Consider the following 20,654-nt stretch of genomic DNA (forward strand, 5'->3'; position numbering starts at 1 on the left):
GATAACTGTATGATGAAGGGTGATAACGTCAGGGAAGGAGGAAAATAGATGAAGGGATTGATGGAAGAAGTGAGGCAGCTGGCAGATCAATACACAGATCCACAATCTGCATCCACAGAGCAGCATTTTAAAATGTCTTTTAAGGGATTGTTTTTTTTTTTAATGGTATTTTGCTTCAGTATAGTAGATAGGTGGCGGTCGTGGGTTGGAAACTGGGAACACTAAATAAACAAAATGACATTGTTGCATTTCATTACAGTCCAAATGCCAATGAGCCTTTTTTTTATAAGGACACTTCAAAAATGTTTTGTTTCTGGTATGTGTTAGCTTCAGTATTTATGTTTTAGACTGAAAAATTAAGCATTTTCCACAATTATTTTCAGTCCATTAAATACATTATGATAGTTGTGGACCCAGTAATTTTGCATATTAAAACTTTGAAGAGGATTAAAAATAATTTGAAAATATGGTTTGAACCAAAACTCTTTATTTTACAAGCTCTCTATAAACAAATGTTAACAGAGTGATAACAACGTGATGTATCTTTTATTTATATCACTATCCTCATTTGGATTTATTCATTTGTGACTGATTTTATTTTGTACATTTTTTTTAAAGTAGGGTTTCTTGTTATTCTTTTTCTAGTACAAGTCCCACAAGAAATAAAGTGACATCTGAAGGGCTGTTTTTAAGAGTCAGGGACAAAATATTCAGACCCTGTCAGAAGAATTTAAATAAAATGCATGTCCATGTTTTATTTATTCATTTAAAATAACATAAAACTTGCAAACAAATGGGCCGATTTTGCAAGTTAGGTCTCAATCCAGACTGGCTACACAGTTATGAGCAGGTACCGTTAACCTGCCAGATAATGTCAACAAACTTTTTAAAACGTACTGTAAATATACTGACTGTACAAAGTGCACATGGTATTGTCCTGAACGCATCTCCGGCAGCGTGACCGAAGATACGGCTGTGTTGCCAAGGCAACGTGTAAACTCCGTTTTGAGCCGACATGGCGGAGCTGCTAAAAATTGAAAGTGAAATTACAGCGTTTCCAAAGGAGCTATTCTACAGAAACAGGTGTGTTCCATAGGCTGCTGTAAAATATATACGAATACGTTTTTATTCACGTACGCATGGCCGTCGGTTTGGCAGTCACAAGTTAGCTACCGTTAGCCGAAATGTCAGCTATCATGTCGGGTCTGTAGTACGTTGTTTGTAAGTGGTTTGACTTTGTGGAGGGCCGGAAGACAAAACCATGCTGTCAAACTGTCCTTTGTCAACTCGTCAAACTGCAACTGTATTTAAATGAAACAATATTTTAAGACAATTCTAATTATCATTTGACAAGTCCAGAAACTGGCTAAAATGTGACGTGCGAGGCCTATAGCAAACATGACACAAAACACCTGCGTGTATTATGCTAAAATGTGGTACAATAACTGGTAACTGCGGTCATATTAAATCATCAAATGCAAATGTATAGGTAAGTAAAATTACGTTATGTCTAAGGACTAACTGTGAGGCTTTATTGAAGGCAGCACCATACCTGTCACAAAATGAAGCTAGGCTTTCCTCCAGGCTCCACTGGCTGCCATCCATGTTCTGCTTGTTGAGAGTACTCAGCCAGAGACGCCTTCGTTCTGGAGATATTTTGCGTGATGAGAACTTGAAAAGAAATCCTCCTGGATATTGTGAGACGTGTAACAAACCGTTGTACGATTTTATAGGCACGATAATGAGAAGCTTAAGAATACGACGTGACATTTCCAGCATTGTTGACCAACTTCTGGTTTGTTTTCACCGCGGTGAGGAACTGAGTAACCCGAATGTACCGAAATACCAGGATGACCGCGGTCTTCAATTCTCTGTTTGCAGCAAACGATTGTGCTTGATTTTTTTTTTGTCGTGTGTCAGCCAAGACGTTTCTTTGGTCTTCAGTCTTTTCTGTAAGTTTTGTGCATGCAGTGATAAAATAACAGTGGCAGTAAACGTCTGCAGCACTCTCACAACAAGCAGCACATGGCAACACGTGTGGCATATTCATGAATACACTGCAATATCTCAGTCTAATCTAGTTGTGGAACACTGTGGTGTTTTTATGTGTACTTCAGCCAAGTTGAGGACACCAGACAGAGGGAGAACCAGGTCGCCACCCGGATCCAGAGCTGGTTCAGAGCCTGCAAGGTGCGGGCTTACCTCAGGTACAGTGTATACAGTGTGTGTGTTGATCTAATCTGAATCTGTAAATCATAAAAATAAACTTTTGGTGATCCTTCATATGCCACAGAAACAAATAAAAAAAAACCCATACAAACTTAATATTTTATATACCAATTTGGGGTCTGGTTTTCCTTTGGGGGTTGTAAAACATTTAGACAGGGCTCTAAGAGTTAATTTCAAGGGAAACCCTGATATTAGCTCACTCCCATAATTATCCCACTTCTAGAGCTTTGCAAATGGCCCCAAGGAATAAATGTCGCTTGCACTCTGTGCTCCTTTCACACACAGAGAAATGAATGTCTCTATCCGTGTGCTTGTTCCTATACTGTGACCCCAGCACCATTCTGCAGGGTCAGCAGACAAACTTCCAGACAGTAGGTTAATTCAGATTACTTTAGTTAATTGATCAATGCGTTAAGTGGATAATTAGCAACAATTTTAGCTGCCTAAGTGCAACTCCAGGGTTGTGCTATCCCCACTATAAGCATTGATTTTCTGGGCATATAAATGGCCTTTTGGAAATTGATGGCCTCATTGGAGGCAGAGAATCGCAGTGGACTTGCATTTAGAGTATGTTTGAAGATGAATACAAATGTGTGTCGCTGACTAAAGGGGGTGAAAGGCTCATCGGACATGATCGAAAAGCTTGGAAGAGCAGGAATGTTCTGTGTGTGTGTGTGTGTGTCTTTGTGAGAGCTTGTATTTGTAAGTGTAATGTTTCTTGACCTTTTAATTTAAGTACTTTTACAGCGTAAGATTTGTATGCAGAAATTGTTTCTTTTCTTGTTTCCGCCCTCAAAAAAAGAGATCACCACTTATTTCAACTGAAGTGATTTTAGAAAATATTGTAATTTAATGAATTACACTACATTACATACAGAAATGCAACTTTAGATTTATTTTTTTGTACTGAGCATAAACAGCTCAGCTAATGATCAAACGAAGAAATCCACCATTACTTTTCAGTCTATGTGTACATGAATAACTTTTTTTCAGGATTTCCCATATTTCAACTACTACAAAATAACCATCCAATCCTCTCCCCAATATGGTTTTATTGCAGCCATCTGCACAAGAAGGCAATCATTATACAGAAGACATGGCGGGGCTTCACAGCAAGGGCACGTGTCAGACAAATGGTGAAGGTAAGCCAATGCCTGGAACAGCTATAGATATATTGATTATGCTATGATAGTATGCATTAGAATTCAATTGCTATATTCCTAAGTCCCTGCGTCTGACCTTAAGAAATATAATTCACTCATTACACATTGGGAAATTAGCACTTAGGAAAAATGATGCAATATGATAAGGAATTCCATCTATATCGCAATTCCTGGGATGCATATAGAAAGAGTATGGTGAAAAATGAAAAGAAGGAAAGAGTTGTGTGTATAATGTGTGTGTGTGTGTGTGTGTGTGTGTGTGTGTGTGTGTGTGTGTGTGTGTGTGTGTGTGTGTGTGTGCGCGCGCGCTTTAGTAAAACAAGGCCCCATTTTCGGCATATTGCCTCCAACTGCTTCTTAATTGAACAGATTGTTGATACCGGATCCAATACCCAGCGCTCTCACGTATAATTTTCCCCTGGATTGAGTTTTGTAAACGTATCACAACAAGCTATTTATCATGCCTGTAAATTGACTGTTTGCTAAAGCATAACTGCCAGCCGCCGTTTGGGAGGCATTCAAGAAATGGGAAGGGGTGAGGGCTTGGGGGGGAGGGATTGTGTTGAAATAAACAATGAAGGATGTGTCACAACACACATATGGGCAAAAAAGAGTCTGTTTGGTCTCATTTGGAAACAGACGAGCACTAATTTGAATCACTCAAAATTGCCACAGTGCAGTATTTTGGATAATTAGCCCTGAGAGATTCTTTTCTTCACCTTCTATATCTCTCCATGTCTGTCTTTTTCTGTCTTGCAGACCTTATCATGTGTAATGTGATGTGCACAAAGCCTCTTCTCAAAACATCAAGCTGAATTTACAACCTCCTTTCAAGTCTTTGTCTTCCTTCCCCTTTCCTCTCTTCCCTGTCGTTATTAAAAAAGACGTGTCGAGATATGAATCCCTTTTATGGCCGACACTCCAGTTTGCTCCTGAAATGTGCCCCCAGTGGTCGGCTGGCACGTTTGGTGTGCAGCGGCTCGTTGAATGTGTTGCTGAATATTCTCTGGCCTTTTGTTAGTCTCTTCTGTGGCAGTGCTGTCATTGATTATGAAATCCAGAGGAGAGCGTTTGGCCGTCATACATCTCCATTAGCGCGCTGCTTGACTACCATGGATTTTCTTGGCCCTTGTCTGCGTTGGTGTATTAAGAGAGTACCGTCCTCCCCTTGATACAAAGTCCCACTAACCACTCTGTCTCTCCCCTCTCTCCTCCCCCGTCTCTCCCTCTTTCTCTCTCCCTCTCCTCCTCTCTCTCTCCATCCCCCTGACTTTTTCTCATTCCTCTTGTCTCTCTTGCTTTCCCTCTCTTCTTTTCAGCCCCCTTCCCTCCTCCCTCCCTTCTACAGTGGCCCTATCTGTGCTGCCTCTGTGCAATGTATTATGTATAAAGAGCTCTTTATCTTTGACGCCTGCTGTGGACAGATCAGAGGGCCGGGAGACAAGATGTAACGCCATCTTTTCCTTTGTGTTCACAGGCGGCATATTTTATCATGAAGATGAATTTCTACGAGGAGATGGCGGTCAGGGTAAATATCACCACAGTGTCTTGTTTTAGCAAATGGAGTGTCGTGGTGGGGGGACACTCTGTTGCTCTGCGTGTACTGTGAATGGGAGGCCCCATGAATAGCAGCCCGTAAGCACTTCATCATACCACTTCATTGTGAAATTGTCCGTAGTAGGAATTTTTTTCATCATGCAGTTTTTTTTATTACTTAGCATATGGTACTATATTGACATTCCTGTACACTTCATTTTTTTACATCATATATTATTAGAATAAGATTTTTAAAAAGTAAGATTTTGCTAGTTTGCTATTTCAAACAACCATTTTAATAATGGTCTTGCACATGTCAGTGCACATGACAGCATGGGCCACTTTTAATGTATAACATTAGACCTGTCCTTCTTAATGCTATATTTTATATTCATACCTGGCTTTTATATCAGTTTTAGCAGTATTTATCCTTTATTATTCCTCAGTGCTCATGCCCATCAAATGTTTTCTTTATCCTCTGAGCAGCTACTGCTGTTCCACCCATAAATCATAGCACCGTGGCTGTGACTGATACTTTGGCACTTTTACACAAGGATATTGCACAGAAACCTTATATTTTTACAATTCCATATAGCGTATAGCCTAGTGTTTTGGCTAACAATTTCACTCTGGCTAAAGCATTAAAGGGTTTTATAGACCAACAAAAGAAATTCACCACTGTTTATTGAGGGTGTGTCGCTGTCCAGCTGGACGTGGATGGTTACGATATTTTCATATTGCTGAAAAAGCCTAGAAATTGTGGGCTTCAAGTTTTACACTTAATAGAAACCCAAACAAATAAAGCTGACCACCCTGCTGTTTCAATAAATGTCACATTATAGGAGAGACATAGATGCAGAAGCAGTGTGTAACCCAGCTGTTTAGGTCACAGGGTGAAAGGTTAGAGGTGATGTCACCATGTAAAGCAAAGCAGAAGCTTCTGAAGTTAGAGAGGAGAGGCTTTTATTACCCTTTTAAAATAACCAGCGTTTCCTTTAGGAAACAATAGGAATTTTAATGGAAAATTGTATGAAAAGGACTGGTGGCTCAGAGGTCAACTTTGCAAGAAAGTACCGGGTTTAAACCCCACAAGGGCCAAATGAGGCTTTTCTGTGCAGAGTGAATTCTTGTGTTTGTCTGGGATTTTTTCAGGTGCTCTAATTTTCTCCCACTACCCTTGACCCAGGCTTTGGCCTCAGAAGTAGAGTTGGTCCCTGGGCGCTGCACTGTGCACTGCCCACAGAGAGAATCCTAAAGAGATATCATGGGGCAAATGTGGAGACAAAATTCTCCAGACAGATCGATTAAATCTAACTGAAAACTTCAAAAAGTTTGAAATTCTTATAAATATTAAAAGGGAATTAAGGAAAACACATCTAGTTCCTGGACCTGTCCTTTTTATGATGCCACCTGTTGAAAATTTTTACTTTGTATGTCAGAGTTACACATACAGTATGTCAGGATTGCAGTCTCAGTCTTAATCTCATGTCTTTTGACACATGCTCTTTCTGCACTAGTTCAGCAATAAAGTTTGTTCATGAGTGTGAAACTGAAGAGAGAGACACTGCAAAAATTAATGAGTGAAGGACATCTACATTGCATTGCCAAAGAAGTATTCATTGTGTAAATAGAGAAAAAGAGAGACACGAAGGGAGAAGCAATCATCTCAGAATCCCCTTGTGACATTTCCTTTGAATCAATTTTGACTCTATTCTTTTTTCTCTTCCCTCCTGTTGTCTTCATCACAGTGTGGTAGCTAACAGAGGATAATGTATTAAGGCCGTAATAGAAACCAGTGTTTACATGCCGCACCTCGGATTTGTATTAGATTCAACAGCATCGATTTCACTAGTCAACAAAGGTCAGCAAGAACTCGGGAGGCGGCAATTACTTTATTTAAAATTATCTATTGACTGGCAGATCAATGCTAATTCTCATTTTGCTCTTTGTTGTTTTTTCCCCATCCTCCACTCCTCTTCTTCTCTCCACTTCTTCTCATAGTGTGATTATTCTTTTACCTGCCATTGTTTTAATCTCCTAATTAGTCTGAAGGACATCTGCCCCCTTGCTTTAAAATGGTCCACTGGTGTGTGTGGGTGTGTGTGGTAGCTAATCTGCAGCCTCCTCAATCAGTGTGGACTGATACAGTTAAATATATGGAGCCCACCTTGAATTGTCCGTCTTTCACCATAGGCTAAAAAATGCATGCATGGCTATGCATGGTTTAACAGTGTATTGCTGTTTACGTTAATACCATCACATGTATTGTTTTTATTCTTTATAATTTCCCTGTGAAGTTGGAACAACAAAGCTAAACAAAACAAAGACTGTATTAATGCCAAGACCGATTCAGTTACTGCTTTACCGGGAGACACTTTACAGTCTTTGTAGAGGACAGATTAACTGGCATTAAAACAACTGACTGAAGAAAATTGTTTCTTTCATTTTCTTCAAGTTTTCAAGACTTAAGCACAGAGTTGCTATACTGCCACATCTGAGGAAAACCTCTGTCTTCACAGATCCAGCGGAGATGGAGAGGATTCTTTCAGAGGAAGTATATCCATAACTTCTATGCACGCAAAAGTTATTTGCAAGGCGTTGCGGCAAAAAATGATTTGCTCAGGTAAGAAAAAAAATGTTGCTACATGTGAGACTTAAGAGAAAGGACAGTTTGATCTTGCTGCCTTTTGTCTTTGAATGGCCAGTTAATTTTATACTTCCCCATGTAATTCACTTCCAGTTATCTATTTTATCATTATTACAGTACAGACTTTCACGTGTCTTAAAGAGATATTACAACAATTCAAAAAGCGCAAGATGACAGTTTCCTCAGTATCAAGAAGTAAGCAAAGTGTATCTTTTTGTAAATGTCGTATAAATATGAAAGGGCACAGAATTGTTATATACTCTATTCACCTTTTATATGTTGTGAATATTTTTTTTTTGTCAAGGAACTACTTAAGGGCCAGAAATGGAGTCAGCATGTACTTGTCAATCAAGATACATTTATTTGATTAGTGTAAAAGCAGTTGGTTTAGAGGTGTACTTGTGTGGCCATAACCTTAAAATATGGTATACTGGGGTAGGAGCAAAGAAGAAGTGAGGGAACGAAAAGACTGAGAGACAAAGAGATAGAGGGGAACGAAGAGGGAGAGAGAGAAGTCCTCTAAAGCGCTCGAGGCTAAGAGAGAGAGAGAGAAGTGAACGATGTGAAGAAATTAAAAATTAGCCTCTGATTTGAACCGCAGCTCGTGCATTAATAAAACATCCTGTGCTCCAGGGCTTACTGCTAGAGATACGCCATCTTTTATTTTTGACAAAAAAAAAAAAACCATCACGTTTAGCTAATAGTCACATTTTTAATGTTGCTAATATATTTTACCGGAAAATATCTTTAGGCTTCTGCTAAAATTAAATGTAAATTTGTTAAAGTGCTCCTTGGATCACTGACTTCCCCCCTCTCTTCCCCACCAGCGTTCCACCTTCCTCCACGCTCCTTGCCCCTTTTAGATGTAGGAGGGACTAGGCTGTTAAGTCCATCAAGGAAGTGTTGCCACCATAGTATTATAACACACAAAGACTGACACACACAAACGCACATAAATGTGTCAAAAATTCTGACACTTCTGATCAGTTAAAGGCATAAAAGTGGTTATAATCGCTTAAACAAATTTGACTACAAAATATGTGAAAATTTACAGAAATCATTGTAACAATGTTAGTAAAGTAATGTAGTATAGTATGTATAATTCGGCCAGAGTTTACACATCAGAAAACTAATATTCATACTGGACATTATTCCAGAATTCTCAGGTCAGTTTGAATACTAAAATATTTTGCAAATTTTTGGACTATGCCTATCTCTTTTCACTTTATCAAGTGGCATATTTTGAAAACAGTTAAATGTAAAGTTTAGAACTTTAAATGATCACAGGATTGCACAAGTAAAGAATTGTAAAAATCACCTAAAAGACCTATGTGATGTTCATTTCACAGGTTTAATCTCACTGTTTTGTTATCAACACTGTGACATCCTCTCTCTCTTTATACATACGCAGTTCATTCACACACACACACACACACACACACACACACACACACACACACACACACACACACACACACACACACACACACACACACAGCCCCTCCTCCACAGTGGTTTGGGGTGTTGAGGTCACTTTCGCTCCAGTTAATCACATGTTTATTTAGTGCTGCTGGGGTCACGATCAATTAACGCCATGCCGGCATTTATTTAAAATATCCTTTTCGTGTTAGCTGCTGAGCCCTCGGATCGCATACCGCTTGATCACCTCGCAAAGGTCTGCTTTTTAATCCACCAGCCTGCTCCCTCCTTCTGTAAGTCTGTGTGTCTGTCCAAACCGCTGCATAAATTATTCAAAGTTGGACTAATGGTCCCCATTTAGTGAAGGCTGATCAGCTGTGCATGGTAATGATATAGGAGTAATACATACACTGCCAAATCTCTCTGTCCTTTCTTACTCGGAGTCTCTGTTTCAGTCTCTTTTTCTCATGACAGATCTCCCAGCACAAAACCATCTGTGTCATTTCATTAGGTACAGCATCCAACTAATCCATGCCACTTACACCATCCTCTTCTATCCACTGCCCTCTCTCTGCCTCCCTCCCTTAATCTCTACCTCTTGTGTCTCTCTTTCTCCTTCTCTTTCTCAATCTGTTCTCCTCTATGTCTTTCACTTCCTCCCTCTCTGCCATAGGTTCACTGTGCTTCCATGTCCATCCTCATTCATCCTTTCTCTCCTTCTGCATAGCCTAATGAAGTCAGGACCCCAGCACAGTCCCCACTCTGCCACAGTTTTCCTTGATACCCCAACAATTTATCACTTTGTCAGGGAGACACTTAAAGTTCCTGGGCTTTAATAAGGGCATGCAGTGGGACGATGGGGGCAATTAGGAAAGCGGAGCAAGCCCGCTTTGCATATTTACTAAATGTGCTGGTGTCATCGCTGCCGCCACCACCATGGCCTGTTGACTGCATGAATTATTCCTCTATCTGCAATAAACAGCTGGGTAATTATTACTGCCATAATCAGGTAAATAATTCTCCCTGTGATGTTGCAACAACATGGCAAAGTATTTCAACTCATTCTAAAGAATACAAAAATAGGGAGGCTCAGAAAGAATTGATGGACTGTCACTAGACTGAGCAGCACTAGCGTTTTTTCTTCTTCTTTTCTTTGGGTGCTATTCCATCTCTCTTTCTCTCTCTGCTTTTTTCCTGTCTCTCTTTTCTCCAGCCTTCCTCATTCCTCCCTCTCTTGTGTCCCTCTCAAGGACATTCATGAAAGGAGAGCTGCTATGGTGGAGAGAGTGCGGGCCTGCCCTGCGATCACTCTCTGCTTCTATGCCTCGTTCTTTCTTTTTGCTGCTCTTTCCTTCTGATCCAGTTTGGGTGCAGACAAGTTCACTCCTTCAGTCTGATTGGATTTGTATGTTCAGTGTGGTGTGTGTGTGTGTCTGTTGAAGTATAATTTGGGTGCACTGCTCTCCCTGTCTCTTTAGAAAATTACTTTTGAGAGTGAAACAATGGCGAAAAGTGTGTAAGATGTAAGAAATTGTAAATGTTTTTGTGTTTTGAAATCATTGGTTGCTTGCACACCTTTTCGTGACATGAGTTTTACTGCTTTAGTGAATTAGTTAATCAGTTAGTCACTTAAATGGAAAGGTTGTTGAAGGTTCGATACATTGAGCCAGTCACTGATTGGATGACCATTCCCTGCTTGCCATCTATTGAATCATTCAATTGGAGCAATTAAAACAGCCAATCAGGTCAAGCCTCCATTAAATATTTAGAATCTGGCCAATTAGGTGCTCTGGTGCTGGCCTGGACGACCGCAGGTGTGGCCTGCTGTCCCACAATGCCTCACTCTCTGATATCCCATCAGTCTTTGATGCCCTGTTGTGAACCAGGGAGTAAATTATTGAGGAAGAAGTGAGAAATATAGCTGTACTATATTAGCCATTTAAATAAGTTAAAATTCCAAGGTGAAAATGTCAGTAAGGGTTTCAGTTATTTGAAAGTAGTTCAAATAGGCTTGATTAGCTTGTCCAACAGTTCAGCAGCCATCAAAAGTAATCTGTAGTCAGAATGCTTGCACCTGATTATAAGACATGCTAAGCACATTGCAAGTGCCCTAACATTTTAATTTGTATGCAGTGATAAAATAATTCTTTAATATGCAAAAGTAACCCAACTATAATGTACATATCAGTCATCAATTTTATCACACATTGAATCTCTGTAGGTAGCCAATGAACAACAGCACGATGTAATATACTGACCTGCTATCTGGGGGTTGAACAGTGTGTTTTTTCAGAGCCGATACCGATGCTGGCAAATAACTGATGTTTGGAATCAGTGTACGCTTACAGTAAAAATTTTAATCCTAGTGTTAAAATTCAGATTAACATCAACTCCAGCACATAACTTTGTTGAAATACCTTTGTCTATTTATATTTTATATATGTTTAAATAAAAGCAAACTTAAGCTTTAACCATTATCTAGTACTGTGGGTGGGGTATAATGCGAGGACACATAATGTTGACCACAGATGGAGAGAGGCAACTGCATCAGAGCCAAAGAAAATTAATTATTTTGTCAAGAATCAGTTTTTTTTTTTTAATTATACAGTTATTTAGAAAATGCTGAATCTGGATCTGATATTTCAGCCGGCCAGATGATCTAATGCAATCACTTGTAGTTTAATATTCCTACATTACAAAAGGATTCCATCAAATTAAAAAGATGTACTGAACTACAACAATCATTATTTGATATTAATTAAATGAAAAACTTAGGTATAGGTTTTTTTTTCTATATTGTGTATATATAAAAAATATGTTAACAAAAAGAATGCACAATGAGTCTGTTGTTACTGACTACGAACGCCAGCAACAAAATACAACCGTTAAGACGTCAGGATCTTCCTAACTATAATATCGCTTCTAAAATAACAAACATTAAATTTGGACCACTGTTTTAGGTGTCATGCTTGCCGTTAGTATTCTCAGGAACTTACCTTTTGAGCACAACCAAGCTATGTTAGGAGTTTAGACCACAATGAAAAACGTCCAAATAGAGAAAAGTGTGTTGTTTCAAGTTTGAAAGTTAGTGTTTCAAAAGCTGTGAAAAAGAAAAATAGCTCTGATTGTTGTTGAGACCTCAGTAATGAGCCAAAACAGCAGTTATGGCTTAATGAGTGGTAGCAAATATATGTGTTTTTTGATTTTTCCAACGATTATCATCATACATTCTCATTTACATTTTGCTTCTTAACCTTCTCACACACGAAAGATATGAAGATTTAACCCAGTGTAGTCAATCAATGAGATGTCTGTAATCTGAGTATTTCATTGCTGGTATGTATAATCATGATTGAAAAAGTTATTTCCTTAAATGTGGGTCACTTTATGTACTCTAACCAGATGATCTATATTTGTGTGCCATCACAATACACAAATTTAGTTTTTTTTGTTATGTTATATCAACATAAGTGAGTCCCTCTCAGCTTATGTTAATAAAGCAGAAATAACCAAGAGAAGGTACAACCTAAAATTAAAGCTAGTGTTTCTTGCTTTCTTTTTCTTCACAGACAAACACGCACACACACACACACACACACACACACACACACACACACACACACACACACACACACACACACACACACACACACACACACACACACAGAGGGCATGTGCCGCTTGCCGAACAGGGCTAATGAGGGTTGTATGTTGTGGCGGCTGGTTGGGTCGACACAGATCGAGGTGCCTTCAGCCGTTACAAATCTGTTTGGCTTTTGTCCACTACACAGCAATTAATAACACTGGGGCTGGGGGCAGGGATGCAAAGGTCACCCATTCAGTCTGACCTACACGCACAGAGACACACACACGCACGCACACACACACTCACCCACAGAAATGGACACACATACAGTCAAAGTGTATGAACATGTCCAACAACAGTAATAGACGTATACATATTTCTGACACACACACACACACTCACAGTGATACAGTCTCACTTACACTCTCTCAGCTCAGATGCATACAGACAGAGGTCCTGACCCCCCAAAACATTGCCTGTCAGTTTTTAGGGCGCTATTAATGCGTGAGCAAACAGAAATACACACAGAGATATATACACATCTACCAATTGGATTGTGAACCAGACTTGCCAACAATGAAGCAAAACTTTATATTTTACATTAATAAGTAATGTCCCTGTTGGGCAGGTGGATAAATAGAGGCCAGGCAACCTCAATATTTTCACACTCACACACCCCTACACACTGTATTAAATTACTGTGCTTAATGTGACATAAACACACATTTCGACTTTCTCTTTTTCTTACCACACACACGCATGCATGTTGCTCTGCATATTTCATTTATTTTGTAATTTAATCTGGTGCTGAGGAAGGAATGAGAATGCAAAGGCAATGGGAATGTGTTGTGATTTCTTTTTAAATGTCAGCTGCGGCAGAATGTGTTAACCTCACATTACAGACACATTTTGAATATCCTGATTTCTCTGTGGAGGCTTGTAATTGAAAACAGAAGTTGGGTAGTTAAAGAAAGAGTAAAGAATTATTAGAGGAAAAAGCAGGGGGGAAAAGGGGGAAAAAAGACGCAGGATTGTTGATGAGCTGTGTCTAAACTCTTATTGGTACTGCGGTTGTGGCATTAGATTGGTTTTACTCTTAGCTATGTGTGTGTGTTTTCACATTATCATGGCATGTGTGTTGTAGTAATTGTTTCCAATTCCCCTTTTAAGTTATTACCCCCCTTGTAACAATAAGGCTGTGTGATTGTGGAATGAAATTGCTGTGTATGGGGTTTTAATGCATCCCATTTAGCCAGCTTCGCTTAACAGATGTCACAGACAGACCTGTCCTGGCTGCGGTGATGAAATATATCCATCATCCTCCCACTTACAGCCTCTCACACTCTCCCTTTGCTTTTTTCCCTCCATGCAGTCTCATTCTCTTGTTTTTCTCCCACAACTCCTCCGTCTTTCCGTATCTGTCCCAGTGTGATTAGGCAGTTTTTAATGCATCTGAAGGACACTTCAGGGAATTGTCAGCTTTACAACAGGCGACTGTGTTCCCAGTACACACTAACACATGCACAGATGTACTTGAGGCATGAGGTTTACATTTTGAATAAGTCTTTCATTTATAGAGTGTAAAGCTATAAGGTCAGCTGAATCTCCAGATAAGGTGTAACATAGCATGTTAATTTGCTCTGATAAAAGTATTATCAAAACATTATTCCCACTGTTAATAGATTAGAATGCATCATTTAGGAGTAGTATCCAGTCAGTCATTGTCATTCAGTAGACCGACTGTGCAAGAGTGTATGAGTATGCCTATCCCTCCAACAAGATTTAGACTGGTTACTTACGCCGCAGTGAAATTATTTCTTAGGTATGTTAAATCATGAAAAAACAAATTTAAATTAAATATGCTGTCTTTGATACACCCGAATTCAGATTTGACTGATCCCTGTTCAAAATTCAAATTAATTAAATGGAAATGTAGAATACAAATTGACAAAATATGTGTAAACGGTCTGTGTGACCCGTAGGAGGGAGCTGGACGAGCTCAAGAAACTCCAGAGGAGAGAGAGAGACTGTCTAGCAATGGTGAAAGAGCAAGAAGCCAAAGTCTACCAAGCTCAGCGGTTACACCACCTAATCAGCACAAAACAGGTTGGTCTACAGAAACACAAATGCATTCGTAATCGCTCACGTTTGACACAGAAATGACTATGATTAGAGCAGAATTTGACCAGAAGGCAATATTAAACTCTTATTCCTTGTTACCTAGACCTACAAGAAAATGGTTTAGGCAGTTAGACTGTGGTCGTTTTAAGAGACTGCCGTCAAAATCCTGTGTTCACTTGATAATTCCAAAATGCAATATTCACTTTAATGAATGTTACAAGCATGGATGAGAAGGCATGTTAGATAATACACTGTTAACATTTGCACTGACTGCAAAATTATGGTTATGAGGTGACACTGTTTTCTCACGTGCATGTTTTAAAGACAATACACACAAGTACACGTAACCTCATGCACAGCTAAATGTGCAGGGACTCTCATGGTCAGTCAGATAAACATTACAGACTGGGAGTTCCTCCAGAAACTGGCTAGAGAGAAAAAAAAGTCCTTTCCTTTTGTCAACACAAGTGGGCTGTGTGGAATTTTGTTGTGTGTGTGTGTGTGTGTGTGTGTGTGTGTGTGTGTGTGTGTGTGTGTGTGTGTGTGTGTGTGTGTGTGTGTGTGTGTGTGTGTGTGTGTGTGTGTGTGTGTGTGTGTGTGTGTGTGTGTGTGTGTGAGAGCGCGCATGAGTAAGTATGCGTCCTCATGGCTCTTCTGATGTGCTGAGTGGAGTATTTTAGTGCTTCCCCTGGCACAGGTGTGTGTACGTGTAGTATAAGCGTGTGTGTCTGCGTGTGTGTGTGCGTGTGTGTGTGTGGCATCTACGCATCTCTGTGACTCCCCACTGGGATCATAATGAAGACAAAGCACACTGGTCACTGTTGATTCAGCACCACCACTCCTCTCGCTCTCTCTATCCCTCTCTTTCTGTCTCTTTCTTTCTCGCTCTCTCTCTCTCCTTCATGCCTGTGTGACAAGCATCGTCATCATCTGGCTTACTAGCTACATCCTGCAGTAATCCCATGTTCATCCCAGACACATATTCACATACATATAACTTAAAAACATTTTCTTATGGTGGTGGTGTAAGCTTCAGTCCTGTACAGATTGCATTGCCATTTGCTTCACTCTCCAAATGCTTTGACTTGGCTTTACCCACATATGTGCAGTGTTTTTGTTACCTTTCTCTAATTAAATAAAATGGATGCTTTATGAATATGCAAGAAGGAAAGAAAGCAAGAAGGAAAGTTTATGTGCTCTTCTCGTCCTCTGTCCATCTCTTTCTCCCTCACTTTCTCTATACCTCTCTCTCTCTCTTCCTCTGCATATGGCAGGGGACTCTTTCCCTCCGTAGCTCTGACCTTGTCAGCAGTGAATAGATGGCTCTCCCACACAGTTCATCCTTCCTCACTTCTCGGACCCCAGCCCACACACACAAACACACAGACACATACGCATACTCACACACAGCTTACCTAAAGGCCCCAAGTCCCTCTGACAGAGACAGAGATTCTGTGTTCCTGGGGTCAACATCATTGCTCTTCCCGTAGCTAGGTTGGTACTTTTGGGCATGTGTGTGGTGTGTAGGTGTGTATGTGTGTGTCTTTAGGAGTTGTGAGATTTACGTCAGCCTTCTGTCTCTTCCTGTTTCAGTTACCTGTGTACACGCATTCCTAATGCGGAGGGTTTCTCATAATTAGAGTGTTAGGCAGGTCTTAACATATTGCTCGCTCAATAGTTTGTCGTATACCATTTTGGCAATTCTGACAGGTTTTCTTTGTCGTGTTGGTATAACTTAACTGAAAATCCTTTATTTATCTCTGAAAAGTTAACAAGAGTCATGATAATTACAAGTTATTGTGCCATCGTGTTTAATCAGGGTAGTCGTAATGCTACTTTCTGATGTAAACTATCGCTACAGTTTCAATAACAATGAATAAAAATGCACAAGGCTGTTTTTTGCTATGTGTCAGTTTCAGCAGTTGAAAGTCCTACATTACTGTATGTGAGAGAATGAAAGCAAGAGATTGAACAGGATTTACATTTATGATTTGACTATTTGTAGGCTACTGTAATTTGTTAATAGTGTAATGGCTGTGATACAGATGAAGAAAAAAGAAGGTCAAGGGTAAAAATATAAAATTAGAAATGTCAACATAGTAAAAAAAAATCTTTTTGCAGAACAGTGCATCTAGTGCTGTATGGTGAATTATAGTGGAGTCTTTCCACACATCCTGACATTCCTCTTTGTCAGGCCACAAGTCTCATCCACATCACAACGGATATCTTCCCTTGCAGTGCGGTACAAAAAGGTATCTTTTGTAATGTCTTATCCAGCCTTTGCAGGTGTTTGTTGTGATGTCCTCACATGCTGCATCCATGGCAGCCTGCAGGGTCATTTAAGTATGTGACTGGCGATCATAAATCTTCCATCTTCATGCTGAGCAGGAATGGGAAGTAGGGCGGAAGGAATTTCAACAGCGTCTTGTAGTGGGTCGATGTTGTTTGAGTGATTGAAACTCATATTGTCCCAACTTAACATATTTCAAGAAATTCCGCTCATCATCAGGAATGAGATCCCAATTACAGTCATGTATGCTCAAGTATACAAATGTCTGACAGTTTGCCTTTTTGTTGTTGTAAAGTGCCAGGATTATGGAAAACATATAATATTGCACTGCAGTCATCACATTTGGATGTACACTACCAGTCAAAAGTTTGGACACACCTTCTCATTTAATGTTTTTCTTTATTTTAATGATTATTTACATTGTAGATTCTCACTGAAGGCATCAAAACTATGAATGAACACATATGGAATTATGTAGTAAACAAAAAAAGTGAAATAAGTTAAAACATATTTTATATTTTAGATTCAAGATGACGGTCTTCCGTTCCTCATGTGAGCCAGTTTAGTTGTAGCGCTTGATGGTTTTTGCAACTGCACTTGGGGATACATTCAAAGTTTTTTCAATTTTTAGAACTGACTGTCCTTCAGTTCTTAAAGTAAAGATGGACTGTCGTTTCTCTTTAATTAGCTGATTGGTTCTTCCCATAATATGGGTTCTAACAGTTGTCAAATAGGGCCGTCAACTGTGTACCAACCTGACTTCTGCACAACACAACTGATGGTCCCAACCCCATTTAGATGGCAAGAAATTCCACAAATTAAGCTTGACAAGGCACACTGTGAAGTGCAAACCATTTCAGTTGACTGCTCATCGAGCTCATCCAGATAATGCCAAGTGTGTGCAAAGCAGTAATCAAAGCAAATGGTGGTTATTTTGAAGAATCTAAAATATAAAACATGTTTTGACTTATTTCACCTTTTTTGTTTACTACATAATCCATATGTGTTCATTCATAGTTTTGATGCCTTCAGTGAGAATCTACAATGTAAATAGCCATGAAAATAAAGAAAAAACATTAAATGAGGAGGTGTGTCCAAACTTTTGACTGTTAGTTTAAATTCACACAATAATGCAGCTACTGCAAGTTTTGTAAGAATAACATAGTCTGGGCATTTATGTGAGTCAAATATTTTAAATATTTTAAATATCTAAATATTTTAGCTCTTGCTAGTGTATGATGGTCAAGGTCCATCTTTTTTATAACCACAAAGTAATGACTTATACATTCTACGAACAGTTGTGGAAGGCATTATTGAAAAGACACACCCATTAATAAACCTCTTGTGCCTTAATTACATTAAAACAGTATTTCAATGTGTATCAAACATAAAAAAGGTCAAACCCAACAGACAGTGTAGTTTTGAGAGGTTTCCCACTTGTAGTTCTGAAAACTCATTCAAACCAACAAAAATGGTGTGACAGCTTTGCAGTTTACTTTTTAAGAGAGGGACATAGAAGAACCTTTCTGTTATCCAGATATGGCTACAACCCATGATTCAAGAAATTAGGATCTTGGCGCTGTGCTAATTTCTATAGTCTCATTCTGCAACACTTGACGTTAAGATCAAAAGTACTCATGGTCTAATAATGAAACATTACCTAATTAACTAGTTTGTTAATATTTTAAAAGGAGTGAAGTTTGGGTTGATATAGTTGGAACAATTTCCCACTTATGCCCTTTCTCTCTCCTTTCTCTGTTGTTCCAGTCTTTTAGAGTGGCCTAAATAGCAAGAAGTGTTATTAGCATATAGAGTAGATACAGAGTCCTCCAACTCAAAGCTTTGGTCTGGTAATTAACACACAGGCAAAAGGATCACTGTGATTTGAATAATTATTACTGAAGCAAATCTCTAACCCACTTTAGAACCAGGGAGGCATTTTTTTTTTTAATGTTTATACATGTGTGTACATCTGTGCTTTTGAACAACAAAATTCTAGACAAGTCTCATATAATGCCACATTTTTGGTCTGTCTGCCTATATCTGTCTGTCTGTCTGTCTGTGTGTCTGAAAAAGTTAACAGAAGTGATGCTTTAGATTACCTCAGAATAGTACCTGATATACTTTAAATAGCTAATGATTGTTTGTTTCATCTGTCCCACAGGATGGTCGGTTTACAATTTAAAATCCCCATGAAAATATATATTTTTTTGTTTCACCAAACTCAAAATAGATTTGAATATAGATACATAATGTTTTTGGACAAAAATGGCCAGGAGGACAGCCTGACATATCAGAACTCATATCATGTAGCTGCAATGCCCAAGGTTTGAATATGATTGTTGACCTCTACATGTCGTCCTCTCACTAACACTAAGTTTTCACTGATATTTTCAGTTATACTACAGTTACTTAAATAAATGCAGAAGCACTGACTAACAATATTACTCTCCTAGGCAGTAAAAAATACACTTATTCATCAAATTATTGCCCATTGTTTGCAATAATAGACTTTCAATCTCACTTTCTCTGTGTCTGTGATAAAAGGCTAACCTCTCTCTCTGTCTCTTGCTTTTTTTAAATCTTGCTTTCTTCAGTGCCCAGGGGTCTTCAATTCTCCATTCAGGCAAGCCCCTCATGAGATGGAACTGCTGCTGAGGCAGGTCAAGTACCAGGTTCCCACCAGGCTGGCCCCCAGGGGCAGGGCTCGTCCTCAGGGTATTCCTAGCCCAACAGCCCTGAGTTTCCCTGGGAATCTTGGATCTCCATGGACCAAAACCAGTAGAACCTGCTGCTCCAGGCCTGTGTTGTCTCCTATTACCACCAAGAAACAGCAGGTGATGACGGTAAAAGTTTGGACCATGACAGACAGATGGAGTGTTAATGTGTTAATCAGATTCTTTTAGTGCTATGACCTCTTACCTTCTCGTAAATGATTAGAATTGACTACAGCTGCTGACTTCTCTCAGCCAATTTAAATAGGGCCTGTTTGAAACACTCACTGGAACCAGCAACAAACACTACATTGGGAACATCTGAGGAGCTTAGTGCAGATCTGGCAAAGAGATCGCAAAAATAACTGCAAACAATTGCTTGTAAGTATGAAGCGCACGGTTCAATTGTGCCACTGCCACAATCAGGAAGAAAATGCAAGTTGTCACCTGCTGCTGAGAAACAGTTGGCCGGGATGATCAAGAGTCAGCTGAGAATTACCAAAAAGCACATCTGCAGTGAATTAGAAACTGCTGCAACACAGGTGTCAGTCAAGTGTGTTTGACATCACCATGGGCTGTGAGGCTGCCATGCAAGAAGGAAGCCATTCCTTTAGAAGTGGCATCATAAGGCCTTTTTCATTATTCAAAGTAAACTGAATAATGAAAAAGGAAGACTGTTTCTACGCTTTTCGGGAAAGCGTAAAATCATCCGCCAAATGCAGTTGGGTGTTTCAATAAGACAATGACCCGGGCGCCCGTATAGCTCAACGCGTTGAGCAGGCGACCCATGTACAGGGGCTGGTCCCCGACGCAGCTGGCCCGGGTTCGATTCCCGCTCACGGCCCTTTGCTGCATGTCTTCCCCGACTCTTCTCCCATTTCCTGTCTCTCTCTCTCACTGCACCTATCCAATAAAGCTGATAAAAGGCCAAAAAAATAACTTAAAATAA

The 20,654-nt window shown here is 39.5% G+C and overlaps 1 protein-coding gene across 2 annotated transcripts in view; it reads left to right on the forward strand.

Moving 5' to 3' along the window:
- The first annotated feature begins 962 nt into the window (after window positions 1-962).
- spata17 (spermatogenesis associated 17) overlaps window positions 963-20,654 on the forward strand; it is a 76,716-nt gene continuing 57,024 nt past the window's right edge. For both annotated transcript variants that reach the window (XM_023261361.3, XM_023261360.2), the window contains exons 1-7: window positions 963-1,083; window positions 2,118-2,207; window positions 3,290-3,371; window positions 4,870-4,920; window positions 7,448-7,551; window positions 14,563-14,686; window positions 19,589-19,828. In XM_023261361.3, coding sequence (XP_023117129.1) covers window positions 1,016-1,083; window positions 2,118-2,207; window positions 3,290-3,371; window positions 4,870-4,920; window positions 7,448-7,551; window positions 14,563-14,686; window positions 19,589-19,828 — 759 coding nt within the window. In that variant the 5' untranslated portion in view covers window positions 963-1,015. The remainder of the gene's footprint in view (window positions 1,084-2,117; window positions 2,208-3,289; window positions 3,372-4,869; window positions 4,921-7,447; window positions 7,552-14,562; window positions 14,687-19,588; window positions 19,829-20,654) is intronic.

The sequence above is a fragment of the Amphiprion ocellaris genome, chromosome 1 (assembly GCF_022539595.1).
Source record: "Amphiprion ocellaris isolate individual 3 ecotype Okinawa chromosome 1, ASM2253959v1, whole genome shotgun sequence".
In the NCBI taxonomy this organism is placed as follows: domain Eukaryota; kingdom Metazoa; phylum Chordata; class Actinopteri; family Pomacentridae; genus Amphiprion; species Amphiprion ocellaris.